General features: G+C 52.1%; 1 protein-coding gene across 16 annotated transcripts in view; it reads left to right on the top strand.

The window, feature by feature from the left end:
• NCOR2 (nuclear receptor corepressor 2) overlaps nucleotides 1-17,340 on the top strand; it is a 236,218-nt gene that overhangs the window by 92,524 nt on the left and 126,354 nt on the right. For all 16 annotated transcript variants that reach the window (XM_018061381.1, XM_018061395.1, XM_018061386.1 and 13 more), the window contains 3 exons: nucleotides 2,920-3,099; nucleotides 7,516-7,629; nucleotides 17,023-17,079. In XM_018061381.1, coding sequence (XP_017916870.1) covers nucleotides 2,920-3,099; nucleotides 7,516-7,629; nucleotides 17,023-17,079 — 351 coding nt within the window. The remainder of the gene's footprint in view (nucleotides 1-2,919; nucleotides 3,100-7,515; nucleotides 7,630-17,022; nucleotides 17,080-17,340) is intronic.

Genomic DNA, 17,340 nt, shown 5'->3' with positions numbered 1-17,340 from the left:
AAAACCTTTCATCTCGAGAACCCTGAGAAATGATTGAGGCTATTGGGGGAGACCAGCCAAGTTTAATTCCGTGCACAGTTTTGCTTCTAATATCAGGGAGTCGTGGACCCTGGAAGGGACCTCGCTCTTGCTTTCCTGCCCAGCCACGTGGTTCTGAGGGATGAGTGAATGTGTGGTGGTGACCTTGTTTCTGCTGTAGGAGCCCCTGCCACCTGGTTGTGTGCTCTGCCTGCTTCTGGAGAGTTCTGATTGAGGCCTTGTCTCTCCTGTCCTGAGCCCTCCAAGCCAAAGCTCTATCACTTTGTGACTGGTGACCTCAGGCATGTCATTGAACCTCACTGGATCTTTAGTTTCATCTGGAAAATGAGGAAAACTGTACTTGCACTTCCCATGTGGGCTGTGACAACTATAAGAGCATAGCAAGCTCCAGTCCTGGCCCTGAGCTTGGGTTTGTAAATAAAGTTTTATTGGCACCCAGCCATGCCCACTCCTGGGTGTCTTGTCTTTGGCTGCTTTCCCACTGCAATGATGAGTGAGTGGCTGGAGCACAGACTGTCCGATCTGCAAAGACTGAGGTGTTTTTACACCTGGCTGTTTACAGAAAGTGTGCTGACCGCTGGGTGAGAGCCATGCCCGACCTGTGCCTGCCAGTCCCTTGCCCTCTCGTCTGTGCTGTGGGAATGCAGTGGCAGCCCCCTGGGAGAGCCACAGTCAGAGTTGAGGGGTAGGGCGTGCTGAGTGGAGTGCCTGGTTCAGTTTCCTAGGTGTCCCTGAGGAGCGTGGAGGGCCACGTCAGGGCCACATTCGGCCCTGTTGAAGGACTTGGGGCCTCTTCTGCCTTTTCCCCAAGGGTTCTGGGTGTGTGGAGGATCCGAGAGTCCCGACACCTGCTCTCCCCCACGTCTCAGATGGAAATGATAAGGCCAGAGTGATCCCCAGACCCTTGGGCCCTGTGGGCTTCAGTGGGGTCTGTGTGTGTAGGACCGAGACCCAAGGACAGAAAGGGTGGACTTACGATGGCACCAGAGGGCTTCCCTGGTGGCTCAGATGGTGAAGAATCCGCCTGCAATGCAGGAGACCTGGGTTCAATTCCTGGGTTGGGAATATCCCCTGGAGAAGAGAATGGCAACCCCTTCAGTATGCTTACCTGGAGAATCCCATGGACAGAGGAGCCTAGCAGGCTATAGTCCATAGGGTCGCAACGAGTCAAACACGAGTGAGCAACTGACATACACATAAGATGGTACAGCCTCTGCTCAACTCGAGCTGGGGGGGTCGGGGGAGGGTAGCGCTTGGCAGCCCTGGGGCTGCAGTTGTCCCTGCGAATAATGTGTCCTCTGTCCTCTGGCTGCAGCTGCTGTGGGGGTGGGGAGGCAGCCGCCTGGAGCTACTCCTGGGGCCTCCTCTGCCACAGCTGCCGGCTTGGCCTTGAGGATGGTTCAGGGCAGGGGCCAGGTTTTGGGGAGGACGGCTCCAGCCAGTGCCTGTGGAGCCCTCAGAGTGCGCCAGCCTCTGAGCTGAGTGCTCTGCACATAGGTACTCATTCAAGCCTCACAGCAGCCGGAAAGTGCGAATGGTCCCATTGTACAGATGGGGAAACGGAGGCAGGTGATATGCTTGTGGTCACAATGATCCTGGGTGGGGATTTGAACCCAGGGCCACATAGGTGAGTGCTCTGGGGGCAAGGACTGGGTTTTATTTTACTTCCTCCTCATTGTGCTTCCAGCAGCCTTGGATGTTCAACAAACTTTTACTGGTGGAATGGAGCCACTGACTCCCTTGTTTGCTTAACACATTTTTGTTTTGTTTTTATTTTTGGCCACATCGTGTGGCTTGTGGGATTTTATTTCCCTGACCAGGGATTGAACCCAGGCCCTCAGCAGTGAAAGTGAAGTCCTAACCACTGGGCCACCAGGGAATTCCTAAGTTTTTTTTTGTTTGTTTTTTTTTGTTTTTGCTTTTTTCTTTAGCACATTTTGGAAAATGACTTCATTACACAGAGAGTAACACTCAGTGAAGGAAAAGCAGAAAAACACTGGTAAATAAAAAGAAGAGGTAGGAAGGAGGGTGGGATGAATTGGGAGATTAGGATTGGCATATGTATACTACCATGTGTAAAAGAGGTAACTAGTGGAAACCTATTGTGTAGTACAGGGAGCTCAACTCAGTGCTTTTTGATGACCTAGAGGGATGGGATGTGGGGTGAAGGTGAGAGGGAGGTCCAAGAAGGAGGGGATATATATGTATAGCTGATTCACTTCATTGTACCGCAGAAACTCATGTAACACTGTAAAGGCAAGTAATACCTCAGTTTACAAAAAGGAAAGTGAAAATATCCCCCTTTTCCCCCACTTCCCCAGGAAATACTTCTGACATCTCTGTTTCCTATCCTTATAGTTTTCTTGTGCATTTGTGTATGTCTTCTACAAAACCAGATTTGTACTGTGTATGATATTCTATAACTTGCTCATTTGGACTGAGAATCGTGAATAAGTGTTCATGGAGGGTCAACTGAGGCCAGGCCTTGGGTATTTGGAGGTTGTGGGTTTTGATGCCAGTTCTCGAGAAGCTTGATCTGGAGGGAGGACACAGACAGGGTAACAGGGTAGGAGAGAGGTGTGTAATGGGAAAAGGGAAGAGGGAGGCCTTGCAGGGAGGTTTGGAAAACTTGCATGTAGGAAGATAGAAGAAAGGATCTGAACTTTGGAGAAGGCCAGGGAGGGGACATCTGGCAGGGGACCAGTGAGGGCAAAGGCAGGGAGGTGGGATCAGTGAGCAACCTTGTGTCTGGGACGTGGGGGCTGGCACAACAGATGCCGGGTGTGTTGGTACCTGAAGTCATGGCTGGAAACGTTCAGTGTACTGGGGGTGTGGGTGCCTCCTGTCCTGATCCCATGCCTATTCCTTTCTCCCCTGCAGGACCGCAGCCTGACAGGCAAGCTGGAGCCGGTGTCTCCTCCCAGCCCCCCGCATGCTGACCCTGAGCTGGAGCTGGTACCTCCACGGCTCTCCAAGGAGGAGCTGATCCAGAACATGGACCGGGTGGACCGGGAGATCACCATGGTGGAGCAGCAGATCTCCAAACTGAAGAAGAAGCAGGTGTGGGTGGGTGGGGGAATGGTGGACCTCAGTTTCCGATCCAGCAGCAGCTTCAGCTGAGAAGATAACATAGGAGGCGTTGCAGTTGTTCGCGTGTGATGAGCACTGCCTGTGTGCCGACTCATTTTTACGCCCTTTATGTTTAGTGGACAGGAGAGCTGTTTTGTGTGGTGCTGCCTTTTGGAACTTCCTGATGGAAATGCTCTGGATCTGCCTTGTCCAAAACGGTAGCCACTACCCATATGTGACTGTTGAGCCTTCGAAATGTGCCTAGTGCAGCTAAGGAACTGAATATTTAATTTAGTTTAATTTGAATTTAATGAGCTGTACACTTGGATAACCAAATATGGCTACTGTCCTGGATGGCACAGGAAAGAACAGCTGTGCGGTGGACAGTTGATTCTCTGTGCCTCCCTTTTCTCATCTGTAATGTAAAGGAAAATTTCACATGATTCTGGCCCTGGCTCTGGAATCTGGATGAGCTGGACCTCCTACCTCTGCCTCAGAACATTCACCTCTCTGAGCCTCAGTTTGCTCATCTGTAAAATGGGCACAGACATGACACTACCTCATAGGGTTGTGAGGAAGGGACAGAGTCACGTGATGAAAAGAAATCAGCATTGTCATTGAAATCAAGGAAAAGTTAACATAAAGAATAATAAGATTAATTTTATAATTTTATTTTTACCTTTTCTTGGCTCTTCTGCTTCTCTCTCTGGCATCTTCAGGTGTCTGCTCAGATGTTCCCTCCACAGAGGAGACCCCCCCTGACCTTTATAGGAGTCCTCATCCTCACCCATTCTTTATCCTGGAGGTCAGCAAATCCAGCCAGATGTGGCTCAATGCTTATTTTTGTAAATAAAGCCTTATTGGCACATAGCCACATCCAATTGTTTACACATCGTCTGTGGCTGCTTTTATGATTCAACCGCAGAGCTGGGTGGTCACAAAAGAGACTGTGTGGCCAGCAAAGCCTAAGATATTTACTTTCTGGGCCTTTATAGGGAGTTGGCCAATGTCGTCACCCTGCTGAATGGTGTCACCGTTTGAACGAATGTATAGTTTGTTTTGTGACATTGTGGTCTTTTCATGACTACAGTGTAAAAGCAGGGTTCTTTTTTTTTTTTAACTTGTATTTATTTAATTTAGTTTTCGATTGTGCTGGGCCTCTGTTGCTGTGTTCAGGCTTTGTCTCGTTGCGGTGACGGGAGGCTGCCCTCTGGTTGTGTGCAGGTTTCTCATTGCAGCGGCTTCTCTCGTTGCAGAGCTCAGGCTCTAGGGCGCGTGGGCTTCAGCAGCTGTGGTGCTTGATGCTTAGTTGCTCCACGGCATGGGAAATCTTCCTGGAGCAGGGATTGAACCCATGTCTCCGGCGTTAGCGGGCAGATTCCCAACCACTGGACCACCAGGGAAGTCCAGAAGCAGGGTTCTTGTCTCCTGTTCCCTGCTGTGCTCCTAGCAACACTGGCACAGAGTAGCTGCTCCTTAAAAACTGTGGATTGAGTCAGTGTAACACCTGTCTTGACCCTGGGGGAAGCAGGGTCACACCTGATTCCCTCCAGGTAAGGATGCATGGGCTCCATGACGGATCTAAGGACTCATTCTGGCCACCATAGGCAGTGGAAGGAAGGCCAGTGAGAGACGCTTCCTGGAGGCCAGTTTAGGGCAGTGTGACAGGCTTTGAAAGTTATACAGGGGGAGGGGAGCATTGATTCCAAGAGACCTCAGGACTGTCACTCGCCTGGGGGCGCCTGAGAATGGTCCAGCAGCCTGACCAGTCAGTGAGGCTTGGCCTACTGCGGGAAGTGGGTGGGTTTCCAGGATGGCAGTGCATCATGTGGGGAGGCTGGGCCCTGATTGGAGTCAGCAGTTATTGCCAAGGCCAGTGGAGTGCTGGGCCTTTAGGTCCCCCAGGCCTGGCTCTGGGGTGAGGCTGAAGCTACAGGCCATGTGCACACCTTTGTGACTAAGGCTGGAAGCCAGGTGGCCCAGGGCAGCCCTCGATAGCCAGATTAAAAAAAAAAGAAATTCCACTTTGGCATTTTTCTTTTTCAAGTAAAATTCACAAAACATAAAATGACTCTTTGTAAGGTGAACAATTCGGCGGCATTTAGTCTGTTCACGGTGTTGTATGAGCACCCGTTCTATCCAAGACATTCTCATGACCCCCAAAGAAGACCCCTGTGCACACTAGCAGCCACGCCCTTTCTCCCGGCCCCACCAGCCATTAACCTGCTTTCTGTCTCTGCGGATTTGTCTGGACATTTCCTGTAAATGAACCAAACACCACGTGGCCTCTTTTGTCTGGGATCTTTCACTCGGTATCATGTCTTCAAGGTTCATCCACGTTGCAGCCTCTGCCAGCGCCTCATTCCCTTTGTGGCCAGTATGCCGCTGTATGGATAGATGGTCCACAGTTGTTTATCTGTTCATCAGTTGGTGAACATTTAGGTTGTCTCCACCTTTTGACTCTCATGAATAGTGCTGCTGTGAGCTTTTGTGTTCCTGTTTCTGTTTGAGCACATGTTTTCAGTTCTTTGGGTCTGTATCTAGGGATGAAATTTCTAGATCCTACAGTAACTCTGTGTTTAATTTTTAGTGTCTCAGGGAGGGTCCCCTTCACTGATTGGTGAGAATCTTCTTCCCGGCTAAGCATGCCTTCCATTTCTTGGCTTAGTTTCTTTCACACTTTTTGGAGGGATTTCAATGTTTTCCTGAGGGCTGGTTGTCCTTCTGAAAGCCACCACTAGGGGTCACTGTGGGACTGAGGCAGCTTGGCTCAAGCAGCCTGGCTTCTTTCTGCATGGCCCCTCTCTTGGCTGTATTTTCAAGTTCATAAGGGTTTGCTTCATGGTCATGGGCAGCGTGTGTGAGCCTTATGAGCAAAGAACAGTGTTCTCACCTCCCTCAAGATGCCCTGTTAGATTGTATTCCCCGGGCATTGGCCCCCTGTGTGACCTTGGGCCAGTGTCTTAAACTCTCTGGTTTTTGCTTTGCCCTTTTGATATAAAGCAGATAACAGCATGCAGGGAGGTCTTTTATGGTGTTTGGAGGAGGAGGGTCCAGTATGAAGACCACAGGGCTTATGATAATGATAATAATGATGATGAGAAGCTGCTCACTAGGTGCTGAGTGCTTTGTGTGCATCGCTCATTTACTCCTCATATCAACTCTCTAGGATAGAACTTTTTATTATCCCCATTTTCCAGATGAGAAAAGTGAGGCTTGGGGGAGTTCAGCCACTTCTCAAGGTTACACAGCAAGTAAATACAGTTAAGTCTGCTGCATATGAACAAGTTCCATTCCGAAAGCACATTCCTAAGTCCAGTTTATACCTTAGTCCAACGAAGTTACACAGGCTTCCCTGGTAGCTCCACTGGTAAAGAATCCGCCTGCAGTGCAGGAGACCCTGGTTCAATCCCTGGGTTGGGAAGATCCTCTGGAGTAGGGATAGGCTGCCCACTCCAGTTTTCTTGTGCCTCCCTGGTGGCTCAGATAGTAAAGAATCTGCCTGCAATGTCGGAGACCTGGGTTTGGTCCCCTGGAGAAGGGCATGGCTACCCACTCCAATATTCTTGCCTGGAGAATTTCATGGACAGAGAAGCCTGGCAGGCTACAGTCCATGGGGTCACAGAGAGTTGGACATGACTGAGTGACTTTCACTATGAGCAACTAACTCTCAACCAACAGTTAGCCTAGGTACCTAACTAACACAATCGGGTATATAGTACTGTACTATAGTAGGTTTATAATACTTTTCACACAAATAATACATGAAAAACAAACACAAAAAATAACCATTTGTAATCTTACAGGACCTTGAAAATTATAGTAATTACATTACAACAGCTGGCATACAGGGGCATGCTTGCATCTTTGAAAGTTTGCAGCTCAAAGGTTCATATGTAGGAGACTTACTGTTGTAGAAATAGGGTTCCAGTATGGACAGTTTGGCTCCAGAGTCTCCATAGCCTCTCCTGAGGATGACGGTGCATGTGTTTGATGGTGGATAATGGGTCACCTTCAGTGAGCCCCCAGTCTGACTGTACATAAATTAACCCATCCAGGAGGCACGGCCATGAGTCCCACTTTACAGATGAGAAAACTGAGGCATAGCGGGGTTAAACTGCTTGCTAATACTCACCTAGCGGGTAAATGACCAAGGCGGAACTTACACCCAGGTAGGCTGGCAGCAGAGTCTGGAGCCAGCCCAGGTCGGGCCCTTCCCTGTGGGAGCTGGGGCCTCTCCAGGGCTTGGAGTTCCTGCGGGTGACTCAGAGGAAATGGTTAGCAGCCTGACTTCCTGTGTGGGGCCACCAGCCTGGCTGAACGGGGAGCCACCCCCGCTGTTGGGGGGGCCGCCTCTCCTTCCGCCTGCCGGCGTGCTCACCACTACACTCTCCCCGCTCCCCACAGCAACAGCTGGAAGAGGAGGCCGCCAAGCCGCCAGAGCCCGAGAAGCCTGTGTCCCCACCGCCCATCGAGTCTAAGCATCGCAGCCTGGTGCAGATCATCTACGACGAGAACCGGGTATGCCCTATCCTGTCCTTCATAGCCCCGGCCCCACCTTCTCCTGCTTGCCCTGTGCTGGCCACCAGGTGGGAGGCAGGTGTCACTGTAAAGGATCTGACTCTCTCCCGGGGCCTCAGTATTCCCATCTGTGAAATGGGCATGCCTGTGACCACCCTCCCACAGATCTGGGTTTGTGAGTAGGAGGGGAAGGGGTGGCCACTGGAGACCCGTCTTGGTGTGGCTGTGGTTTGGACCATGGCTGGCCTGTGGGATGCAATGAAAATGTAGGCATTAGGTCATAGGAGAGCTTCAGGGGCCAATTGATCAGTGAGGGAGATGGGTAATCACTTAGGTACTCAGAAGAAATTCCTGTAACGCAAAGACAGTAGTAACATTATTTGTCATAACAGCAACATTAGTTGAATAGCTCCTTCTTTTCAGGTGATGGGCAAAGTTTTTTTACATAGCAGTCGTCAGAGAGTAGGTATGGTGATTGTTTCCAGTTAACAGAGGGAGAAACTGAGGCCCAGAGACATTAAGTGACTTGTCTAAAGTCACACAGCTGGGAAGTGGTGGGCCTGAGATTTGAACCCGTGAGCTGTCAGATCCCAGAGCCTTATTTGTCGACACTGGCCTCTGTTTACACTGAGCCCTGGAAAGAAAGGGCTGTTGGGATGGTTGAACATAGAGTCTGTAGCAGATTGTGGAGCCTCGTAGGGATCTTTGGAGGGCAACTGTTGGGTGTCTGAAGGGGAAGGGGCTCAGGGTACCCAAAGTAGAGTGTCTCCCAGGGGACTGAACCCCCAGGCTGGAGCTGCACTGAAGTGGAATCTGTTATCTGTTGAGGTGGTGAGCTCCCCATTTTTCTCAGTCAAACCACTAAGAGCTCAGCTTCAGTGATTTGCAGTTGACTCTTTCCAAATGTGCTCAGGGCCTGTGGATATCGAGTCCCCTCCTTGATTTTACAGGAGAGGAAACTGAGGCCCAGAGAGGGATTGTTCCTTGTCTGTAGTCACACAGTGAAGTGTGACAGATGGACTCCTATGACTCCCCCCCGCCCCTGTCCTTGGGCCCTGGCCATGCTTCCCAGCTGTCTCTGCTGTGAGATTTGCCCCGGCTGCTGGATCAGTGCTTAGAGTTCAGGCAGGCGCTGGAGAGTCCATGGTGTCCCATGGCTTGGATGGCTGACTCTAGAGCCGGGGAACATGTGGTTGGTGCCTGTGGCTGTAGCTCCAGGCAGGAAACTATTGGATCAACTGGTTTAGCTCTGCCATCACCTCTTGAAACTGCAATAGATGCAGGATGAGACTGAACTTGCTGGGAGCCTGGGAACTGTGTGCAGGGCCTGTCAGGGCTGGTCACCTCTCACACCGTGGCTTCCTACCCAGTCAACACCGGTAACGATCATAATGATAGGAGAACTGAAGGGGCCATGTGTACTTTAACCAGATGTCCTAGGTTCAGATCCCGTCTCTACCATTTTCTGGCTCTGTGACCTTGGGCATATTTCTTAAGCCCCCCTGTAACCCATCTTCCTCACCGGTGAAATAATGATAATTATAGCACCTACCTTGTACCAGGGTGTGGGGATTAAATAAGTTCATTATGTAGCATCCTTGGAACAGTGCCTGCCACCATGTAGGTGCTGCTGCTGCTAAGTCACTTCAGTCGTGTCCGACTCTGTGGGACCCCATAGACGGCAGCCCACCAGGCTCCCCCGTCCCTGGGATTCTCCAGGCAAGAACACTGGAGTGGGTTGCCATTTCCTTCTCCAATGCATGAAAGTGAAAAGTGAAAGTGAAGTCGCTCAGTCGTGCCTGACTCTTAGTGACCCCATGGACTGCAGCCTACCAGGCTCCCCCATCCCTGGGATTCTCCAGGCAAGAGTATTGGAGTGGGTTGCCATTGCCTTCTCCATGTAGGTGCTAAGCTTGGGCTATTAATTGTTATTGTCATTGTTCTTTTATTCTTGCCATTGTTTACGTTTTATATGATTTCACTGTATTCTTTCCAGACCTGTATAAGATAGGTACTATTATTCTCTCTGTTTTACTCATAAAAAACCACAGCTCAGAGAGGGAAAGTGACCTACTTGGGGTGGCACAGCAAGTGAGTTTTGAGGCTGGGGATCAGAACCAAGAATGAATTGGCTCCAGGACCCTGTGGCAGAGGGGGCAAAGGCAGAGCTCCTGGAGCTGTCACCCCAGGCCTCCCTGATCCTCAGGTGGTATTGTCCTCTCTTCACCCCAACAGCACCTCAGGCTGGGGACTTTATGCCCATTTATGCTGATTTCATCCTGATGGGGTCCTGACAGTAGGTGAAAGACACTGGCCTTCCCGCAGCCCCCTACTCCATGTTTTCAGATGAAGAAAGAAAAACTCTGGGTAATTTCCCCAAGGCCTTACAGGTAGTGAGTGGCAGACTGGGACTCCAGCCCTAGATCCGGAGCTTCTGAGAGCAGTCGCCTGCCTGGCCAGTTCAGGCACTCTGGCTGCAGCACACTCGTCCCACATACTCCTTCATTTACGCACTCATTCAACAGCTGTGTAACTGAGCATCTGCTTGGGCCTGCCACTGTTTCAGGCACTGAGGTGCAGCAGGGACCCGGGCCTCCTGCCCACTCCCAGTGGCTTTCTGGGAGGAGATATCAGTTCAGTTCAGTTGCTCAGTCGTGTCCAACTCTTTGCGACCCTATGAATTGCAGCACGCCAGGCCTCCCTGTCCATCACCAACTGCGGAGTTCACTCAGACTCACGTCCATCGAGTCGGTGATGCTATCCAGCCATCTCATCCTCTGTCGTCCCCTTCTCCTCCTGCCCCCAGTCTCTCCCAGCATCAGAGTCTTCTAATGAGTCAGCTCTTCTAATGAGGTGGCCAAAGTACTGGAGTTTCAGCTTTAGCATCATTCCTTCCAATGAACACCCAGGGCTGATCTTCAGAATGGACTGGATGGATCTCCTTGCAGTCCAAGGGACTGTCAAGAGTCTTCTCCAACACCACAGTTCAAAAGCATCAGTTCTTCGGCGCTCAGCCTTCTTCACAGTCCAACTCTCACACACATACATGACCACTGGAAAAACCATAGCCTTGACTAGACAGACCTTTGTTGGCAAAGTAATGTCTCTGCTTTTGAGTATGCTATCTAGGTTGTTCATAACTTTCCTTACAAGGAGTAAGCGTCTTTTTTTCATGGCTGCAGTCACCATCTGTAGTGATTTTGGAGCCCCCCAAAATAAAGTCTGACACTGTTTCCACCGTTTCCCCATCTATTTGCCATGAAGTGATGGGACCAGATGCCATGATCTTCGTTTTCTGAATGTTGAGCTTTAAGCCAGCTTTTTCACTCTCTTTCACTTTCATCAAGAGGCCTTTTAGTTCCTCTTCAGTTTCTGCCATAAAGGTGGTGTCATCTGCATATCTGAGGTGATTGATATTTCTCCCGGCAATCTTGATTCCAGCTTGTGCTTCCTCCAGCCCAGCATTTCTCATGATGTACTCTGCATATAAGTTAAATAAGCAGGGTGACAATATACAGCCTTGACGTACTCCTTTTCCTATTTGGAACCAGTCTGTTGTTCCATGTCCAGTTCTAACTGTTGCTTCCTGACCTGCGTATAGGTTTCCCAAGAGGCAGGTCAGGTGGTCTGGTATTCCGATGTCTTTCAGAATTTTCCACAGTTTATTGTGATCCACAGTCAAAGGCTTTGGCATAGTCAATAAAGCAGAAATAGATGTTTTTCTGAAACTCTCTTGCTTTTTCCATGATCCAGTGGATGTTAGCAATTTGATCTCTGGTTCCTCTGCCTTTTCTAAAACCAGCTTGAACATATGGAAGTTCACAGTTCACATATTGAAACCACCCCCTCTCCCAGACATGCCATGGGTCTAAAGAATTTGCCCCTCCTTGTCGCAGTCCCTCTTTCTTTCCTTTCATGAGCCCCCACCCTTTGCTCCAGCCTCATACCCTTGTACTTCCTTGAACACTCAGGTATGCTGCTTTCTCAGGGCCTTTGCACCTACTGCGTCCCCTGCCTAGAGCTCCTTTTTCCCCGTCGGGCTGTCTCTCTCTTACTCCTTCAGCTGTTTGCTCAAATGTCCCCTTTTTGGCCAAGGTCCATTTTGACTCTCTGTTTAATCCTGAAAACCCATCAGCACCTCCTCTCCCTGGCTTTAATTGTCGCCACTGGACATAATTTATATTTTGTTTGTTTATTGTGAATAGAGGCTCCATGAGGGCAAGGATTCTTTTTTCCCCAGCTATATCTCCAGTGCCTGGCACACAGTAGGTGTTTCTTAAGTATCTGTTGAACAGATGAATGGATGCCAGAGAGGTGGGAGACTCTCCGCACAGAGAGTCTCTAGTTTTGGGTGGGACTGGCCTGTGTCCCCAGTGGAGGTTGGCGGGGGTCCCCCTGCCTGGGCCAAGCCTCAAGGGCTGGAGGCCGGGTGGGCAGGAGCAGTCAGGACTTACTGCCCCTTGGGGGATCAATCGGATTAAATTTTAATCCTCCTTCCTTCTCTGCGGGTTCCTCTGAGAGGCGGACACAAGGGTCTATCTTTAAATGCCACGCCGGCTGGAAAATGCAGCTTCCTGCCGGGCAGAGCCTGCCTGGCTCTTCTGCAGACTGGACTCAGGTTCATCATCCATTCGGGGCACATGGACGAGGCGCCAGCATGCATGGGGGGAGCTGCCTGTGTGGGTGGGGCCGGGCAGGTGCACGCAGATGGCAGAGCAGGAGGCAGGGTTGCTGCAGGCCCCAAGGGGCAGGAATGGGCAGGGCGGGGCATGACCGGGATTGGGAAAGGCTTCTTGGAACCAGTGGGTGGGCTGTCGACCTGAGGAGTGCCTTCTGTGGGGGTTGCAGCACATGTGGAGGCTCACAGAGGGGATGGACTCTCGTTTGATCTTGAAAGGGAACGTGTAGGGGTCAGAGGTGGAGGTCTGGCGGGTGTGGGAAGAGGCTCACACTTTGAGTTTGGGTACAACAAATACACACAGCACTAGCGAAGGATGTTTACACATCCTTATACAGTTTGCATGGTGCTGGCACTGTAGAAGTCTAGGGCAGTGGGCAATCCAAGCAGACTTCCTGGAGGTGACTTGAGCTAGGTCTGCACAAATGGGCACCGCTGGGAAAAGGTAGAAGGATATTTCCAGTGAAGAGGATGACAGCCCCTTCCGAAGATGGTGGGGAGGCAGAATTCACGGAGGCAGGGCCCTCCGATTGCTCAGGGATGAGGAGGAAATCAGAGAGTAAGAACCAAGTCCTTTTTTGTCTTAGATTTTAAGCATCTTTCTAGTAAAGTGTGTATACAGTGTGGTTAGGACTAAGCTGGACGAAGATGAATAATTCTATCAGTAATAATAACCAAGAATGTGAAGCATTTTGTAGAGCATCTTGGAAGTCCAGGAACCCCAATGCCCAGCTTCAGACTCCCCTCCCACTCGAGTTGTGATACGGGCGTCCCAGGCTGAGCCCCGCCTCTGCCTCTGTGTCTGTCTAACTAGCCCTGGAGTCCAAGGCTTCCTCCAGGTTCCTGTGTATGTAGGGAGTGCTGTGCTCTTGAGTTAACGAGGGCCCATGAATTATACCTTGGCACTCGGTCACTGCCATCCCGCACCTGGAAAGGTTCTGGACGGGGTCTTTAGGCTGCAGCTACAGATGAGGAAGCTGAGCCTGGGGGGAGGGGTAACTGCTCCCCTGAAACGCTGTAGCACTTGCCAGGTATGGAGGGGAGGGTGGTGCAGCCTAGAGTGGGGTGTGGGGGTCCCAGACTTCCTGGGTGGGTAAGTGGGTATTTCCTGGTGCTGCCTCCTCTCTGCAGAAGAGGACGGTGAGGCTTGGAGCTCAGACTGGAGGAGCTAGAATGGGGGCTTCAAGGGGCGGGGGGCTGGCCAGGGGTCTGGTCAGGGTGAGGCTCTGGCCCTCCTGCCCAAGAGCTAGGACTCTGTGTGGGTGTCTGGAGGGAGCGGTTCCTGTGTGTGTGTGTTGTTTTCATATGTGCAAATTGTGTGTTGGAGCCACCTTGCGGGGGACGTGTGTGCACTTGTACCCCACACATGTATGTGTTTATTTGTTTACGTGGGTAGACCTACTGAGGGCTCTGTGTGTGTGGGTGTGTGCCTGTGTGTGGCTCAGCATGTGCGGGGCGTGTGATTCCTATGCATTTGTATGTCTGTGCACGTGTGTGTGTTCCAGTGGGATGACTTTGTGTGGATACACATGTGTTTGAGTTAGCACGTGTGGGGCTGAAGTGACTTTCTGAGGGTTAAAGCAGAGCGGACTCCCAGACGTGGGTCCCTGATGGACAGCTGTGTATTTCTCGAAAGCCACCCTGACGGCCCTAGCTCGCTGGAAACCACCAAGCAGATTCCCAGTGGCACCCCGTCCCCACTGCTCCCAGCGCCCTGCCCCTGCAGACTGGACCAGAGAGCCTGGGAGCCGTGATGTGTAGCATGAGGTGGAAGAAGCGCCCCCAGGAAAATGTGAGGAAGTGGGGTGCCAGTTCAGGGCCTGCCTGTCCCATCCTTTACTGGCTACTTGAGCTGTGAGACCCCAGCCTCGGCTTCCTTGTGTGTAAATGAGGCTGATGCTAGAAGCTTCTGTGATGAGTACCTGCAGGAATCCAAAGGGACAGGGCTTACAAGGGATCCAGGCCTGGCACATGTAGGGGGTCACCTGGTGTGAGCCATGGCCGTGTCATTACTGTTGACAGCAGTAATAACAGCTAGCCCTTACCTAGTGCTCCCCACATGCCAGATCCTGATTTTAGCTCTGATTTTAGCTTGGAATGTGTGTCAGTTCATTTAATTCTCTCAACAGCTGCATGGGGCGGTGCTGCTCTTGTCCCCGTTTCGTAGATGAGGAAACTGAGGCTCGGAGGCAGTGAAGGGGCGTGTCCAGGACCACACAGCTGGCAAGTGGATCAGAGCCCAGTCCAGCTGCCCCTGTGGCCTTGCTCTTGACCGCCCTGCTGTGCCATGTTCCAGTGTTGCGGCATCTTTAGGACTGCTCCAGGACAGTTTTTCTTTTTTTCCCTAAGTGACCTTTTGGAAATTGAGTTGTCTTAAAAAGGCCCCAGGGCCACTCAGGGCTTCAGCACAGAGCCTGGGGGAAGGCCTGTTAGGGAGCAAAGGAGCTCTCACCGGCTGTGTGACAAGAGTTGGCTGCCCTGGGCTGTGCCTCGTCAGCTGGGCTCCCTGTGGCTTTGGAAGGCCAGGAAGGGTCTCTTCCCTGCTCTCTTCTGCAGGGCTGCAGGAAGGCCCCTCCCCAGGTGCTTGTGTTCCCGAGACAGGGAGGATGTGATAGAAGATGGTATCCTCTGTGCTTCATAGGACACAGGGTTCCTGAGCCCCCGTATGGGTCCCAGATCTGAGACCCGGGCCCAGGGATGTGATGTGGCAGTTCTAGTGTCCCAGTCTCTCCAGCCCTGCCCTTCCTGTGTTTGACGTCACCTCTTTGTCTCAATGGGCAGTTTCCCATCTCCACAGAGCCTCATGAGTACACATAAACTCCTATTCATTCCTCAAAACCCCGACTGTGTATCCCTCCTTTTACCTTTCTGGAGAGAGTGACTGACCCACTTAATGACTCCCTCGTATACCTCACGTACCTTTCCTGCCTGAGCATGCTAACCTGCCATCACTGCTCATGACTAACTGCCCACTAGCCTCGGTTTATTGCAGACAGAGGCTAATATTATTCGTTTTGTTTCATGCCGTGGTGCTTAATACAGAGTGGCTGCTCAAATGTTTGTGGAAGCGACCCTGTCCTCTTGCCACCCTATACCCAGTCCTTCTGGTCCAGCTAGGGAATTCTTCCATCTTTGGTCCCCCATGGCTGACAGTTTCTGGCTTTGTGATGTGAGCAGGGCTGGGGTGGTTTGCGGTGACTGCCAGACGGGTACCTGCCACAACTCAAAGAAGATGCGGGACCTAAATCTAGGGGAGGCCCTGGATAGGACCAGCTCTTGTCTTTCTCCCTTCTTGGAGCCTGGAGATCAGAAGAAAGACTTATTATACTATTTTCCTGTGCCTCAGTTTCATCATCTGTAAAATGGGGATATTTCTATCTCCCTGACTCCGTGTTATGTGTGATTCAAATACTACTAATGCATGCCGTGTACCCAATGCTTGACTCATAGTAGGTTCTCAATAAAATGGCCATCATTAATGATAATCATCTGCACCGCCCCCCCCACCCCCCGCAAGATTTTTTGGCCCCCAGCCACACTCTGAGGCTGCTGCCCTCAGGGTTCTGGCTTTGCACAAAGGGGGCCGAGATCATGGCTTGTTCTTGGGTGGGCTGGGCCCAGGGCTCTAGGCAGAGCCGTCCTCTGCGCCAGCTTGAGTCCACCTACATACCTGCCCCCTGGCACGGGGGCTGGGGGAGGGGTGAGGCTGGCCCTCAGCATGCCTCCCCACTGCTGTGACACCTGGGCCTCCAATTCTGTTGTCAGCCATGTCCTCTGGGGCTCTGGGTCACCCCTGTATGGCTGAGTCCTGGCTGGTCTCCGAGTTGGGCTGAGTGATAAGCACCCAGCCTGTCCTGGGTCACGGGAGGGTCTCAGGTCTCCCACGTGTGCACTGTGGGCACCCCGCTTTCCATCTGATAGAGACATCCCCCGAAGCCACCTTTCCCAGCTCTGTGCCCACCCCATCCCCTAGCTGGCCCAGCCAAGCGGGCCCTGTGGTCCCAGAACTGGGGGCCTGGCACGGACACAACGTGTCCTTCATGGTCAGGGTCCAGCCTGTTGAATTCGCAGTCACCTAGCCCTTTCTGCCATACGCTCCTGTTTTCCTAATAAGTCCTGAGTTGTGAGTGGGGAGGGAGGCGGGGAGCTCCAGGGCAGCTCAGAAATAGTCACATGATTGTGAAATAGAAGAATCCTAGAAAGGGTATCTTCCCCATGCCTCTATCTCGCCCTCTCTCCCCCTCCTCCTCCCCACTCACTGGCGGCACCAGCTCCGAGGTAATTGGAGACACTCAGCCGGCTTCCAGGCTTCCAAGGCAGAGGAAGGCATCTCGAGGCCTGGCCGGGGATCTGTGCCCACCCCGGGCCCTGGGTGAGGGGGGCGCGTTGAGCTGGGGGCTTCGGGGGAGCCGGCACCGGAGAACAGGGTGTGTTTGTTCGAATCGAAACTTGGCGGGCTTGCCAGGGCTGCTGTGGGGATGCTCAGGCCTCTCTGTGTTGGTCTGCAGCCCAGGGAGGGCTGGCGAGGGGGACCTTCCCCGCCCCCCACCCCCACCCCTGGGGCCTGGATGGGCGTGCTGGGCTGGGCAGCTGCATGGTGTTCCAGGAGGAGGCCTCTATTTATGATCTGTTCTCTCTGTGTGTGTGTGTGCGTGCGCCTTGGGTGTCTTTTTTTTTTTTTTTTTTAATTCTTCCTCTTCTCCGTCCCTCTGCAGAAGAAGGCCGAGGCTGCACATCGGATTCTGGAAGGCCTGGGGCCCCAGGTGGAGCTGGTGAGCTGGGGAACAGGGTGGGGTGCTCTGGGAAGCGGGGGGTAGCTAGAGAGGTGGACGGGGCGGCAGGTGGGTGTGGAGAAAAGGAGGAAGTTGTCTGTTGCCAAGCTGCTCTGTCCTCTGGAGGAGGCAGGAAATCCACCCTCTGATAAGAGGGACAGGCAGATAACAGTGGGCAGGTGGGCTGGGCCGCGCTGGGTGCAAGGTGGGGGTGTGTCAGTCCTCCGGCTCTGCTCCCAAGCCCGGCCAGTCAAGCTGCAA

This window comes from Capra hircus, chromosome 17, assembly GCF_001704415.2.
Source record: "Capra hircus breed San Clemente chromosome 17, ASM170441v1, whole genome shotgun sequence".
Classification (NCBI taxonomy): Eukaryota; Metazoa; Chordata; class Mammalia; order Artiodactyla; family Bovidae; genus Capra; species Capra hircus.
The sequence above is the reverse complement of the archived record's forward strand: the minus strand, read 5'-3'. Positions and strand labels throughout refer to the sequence as shown.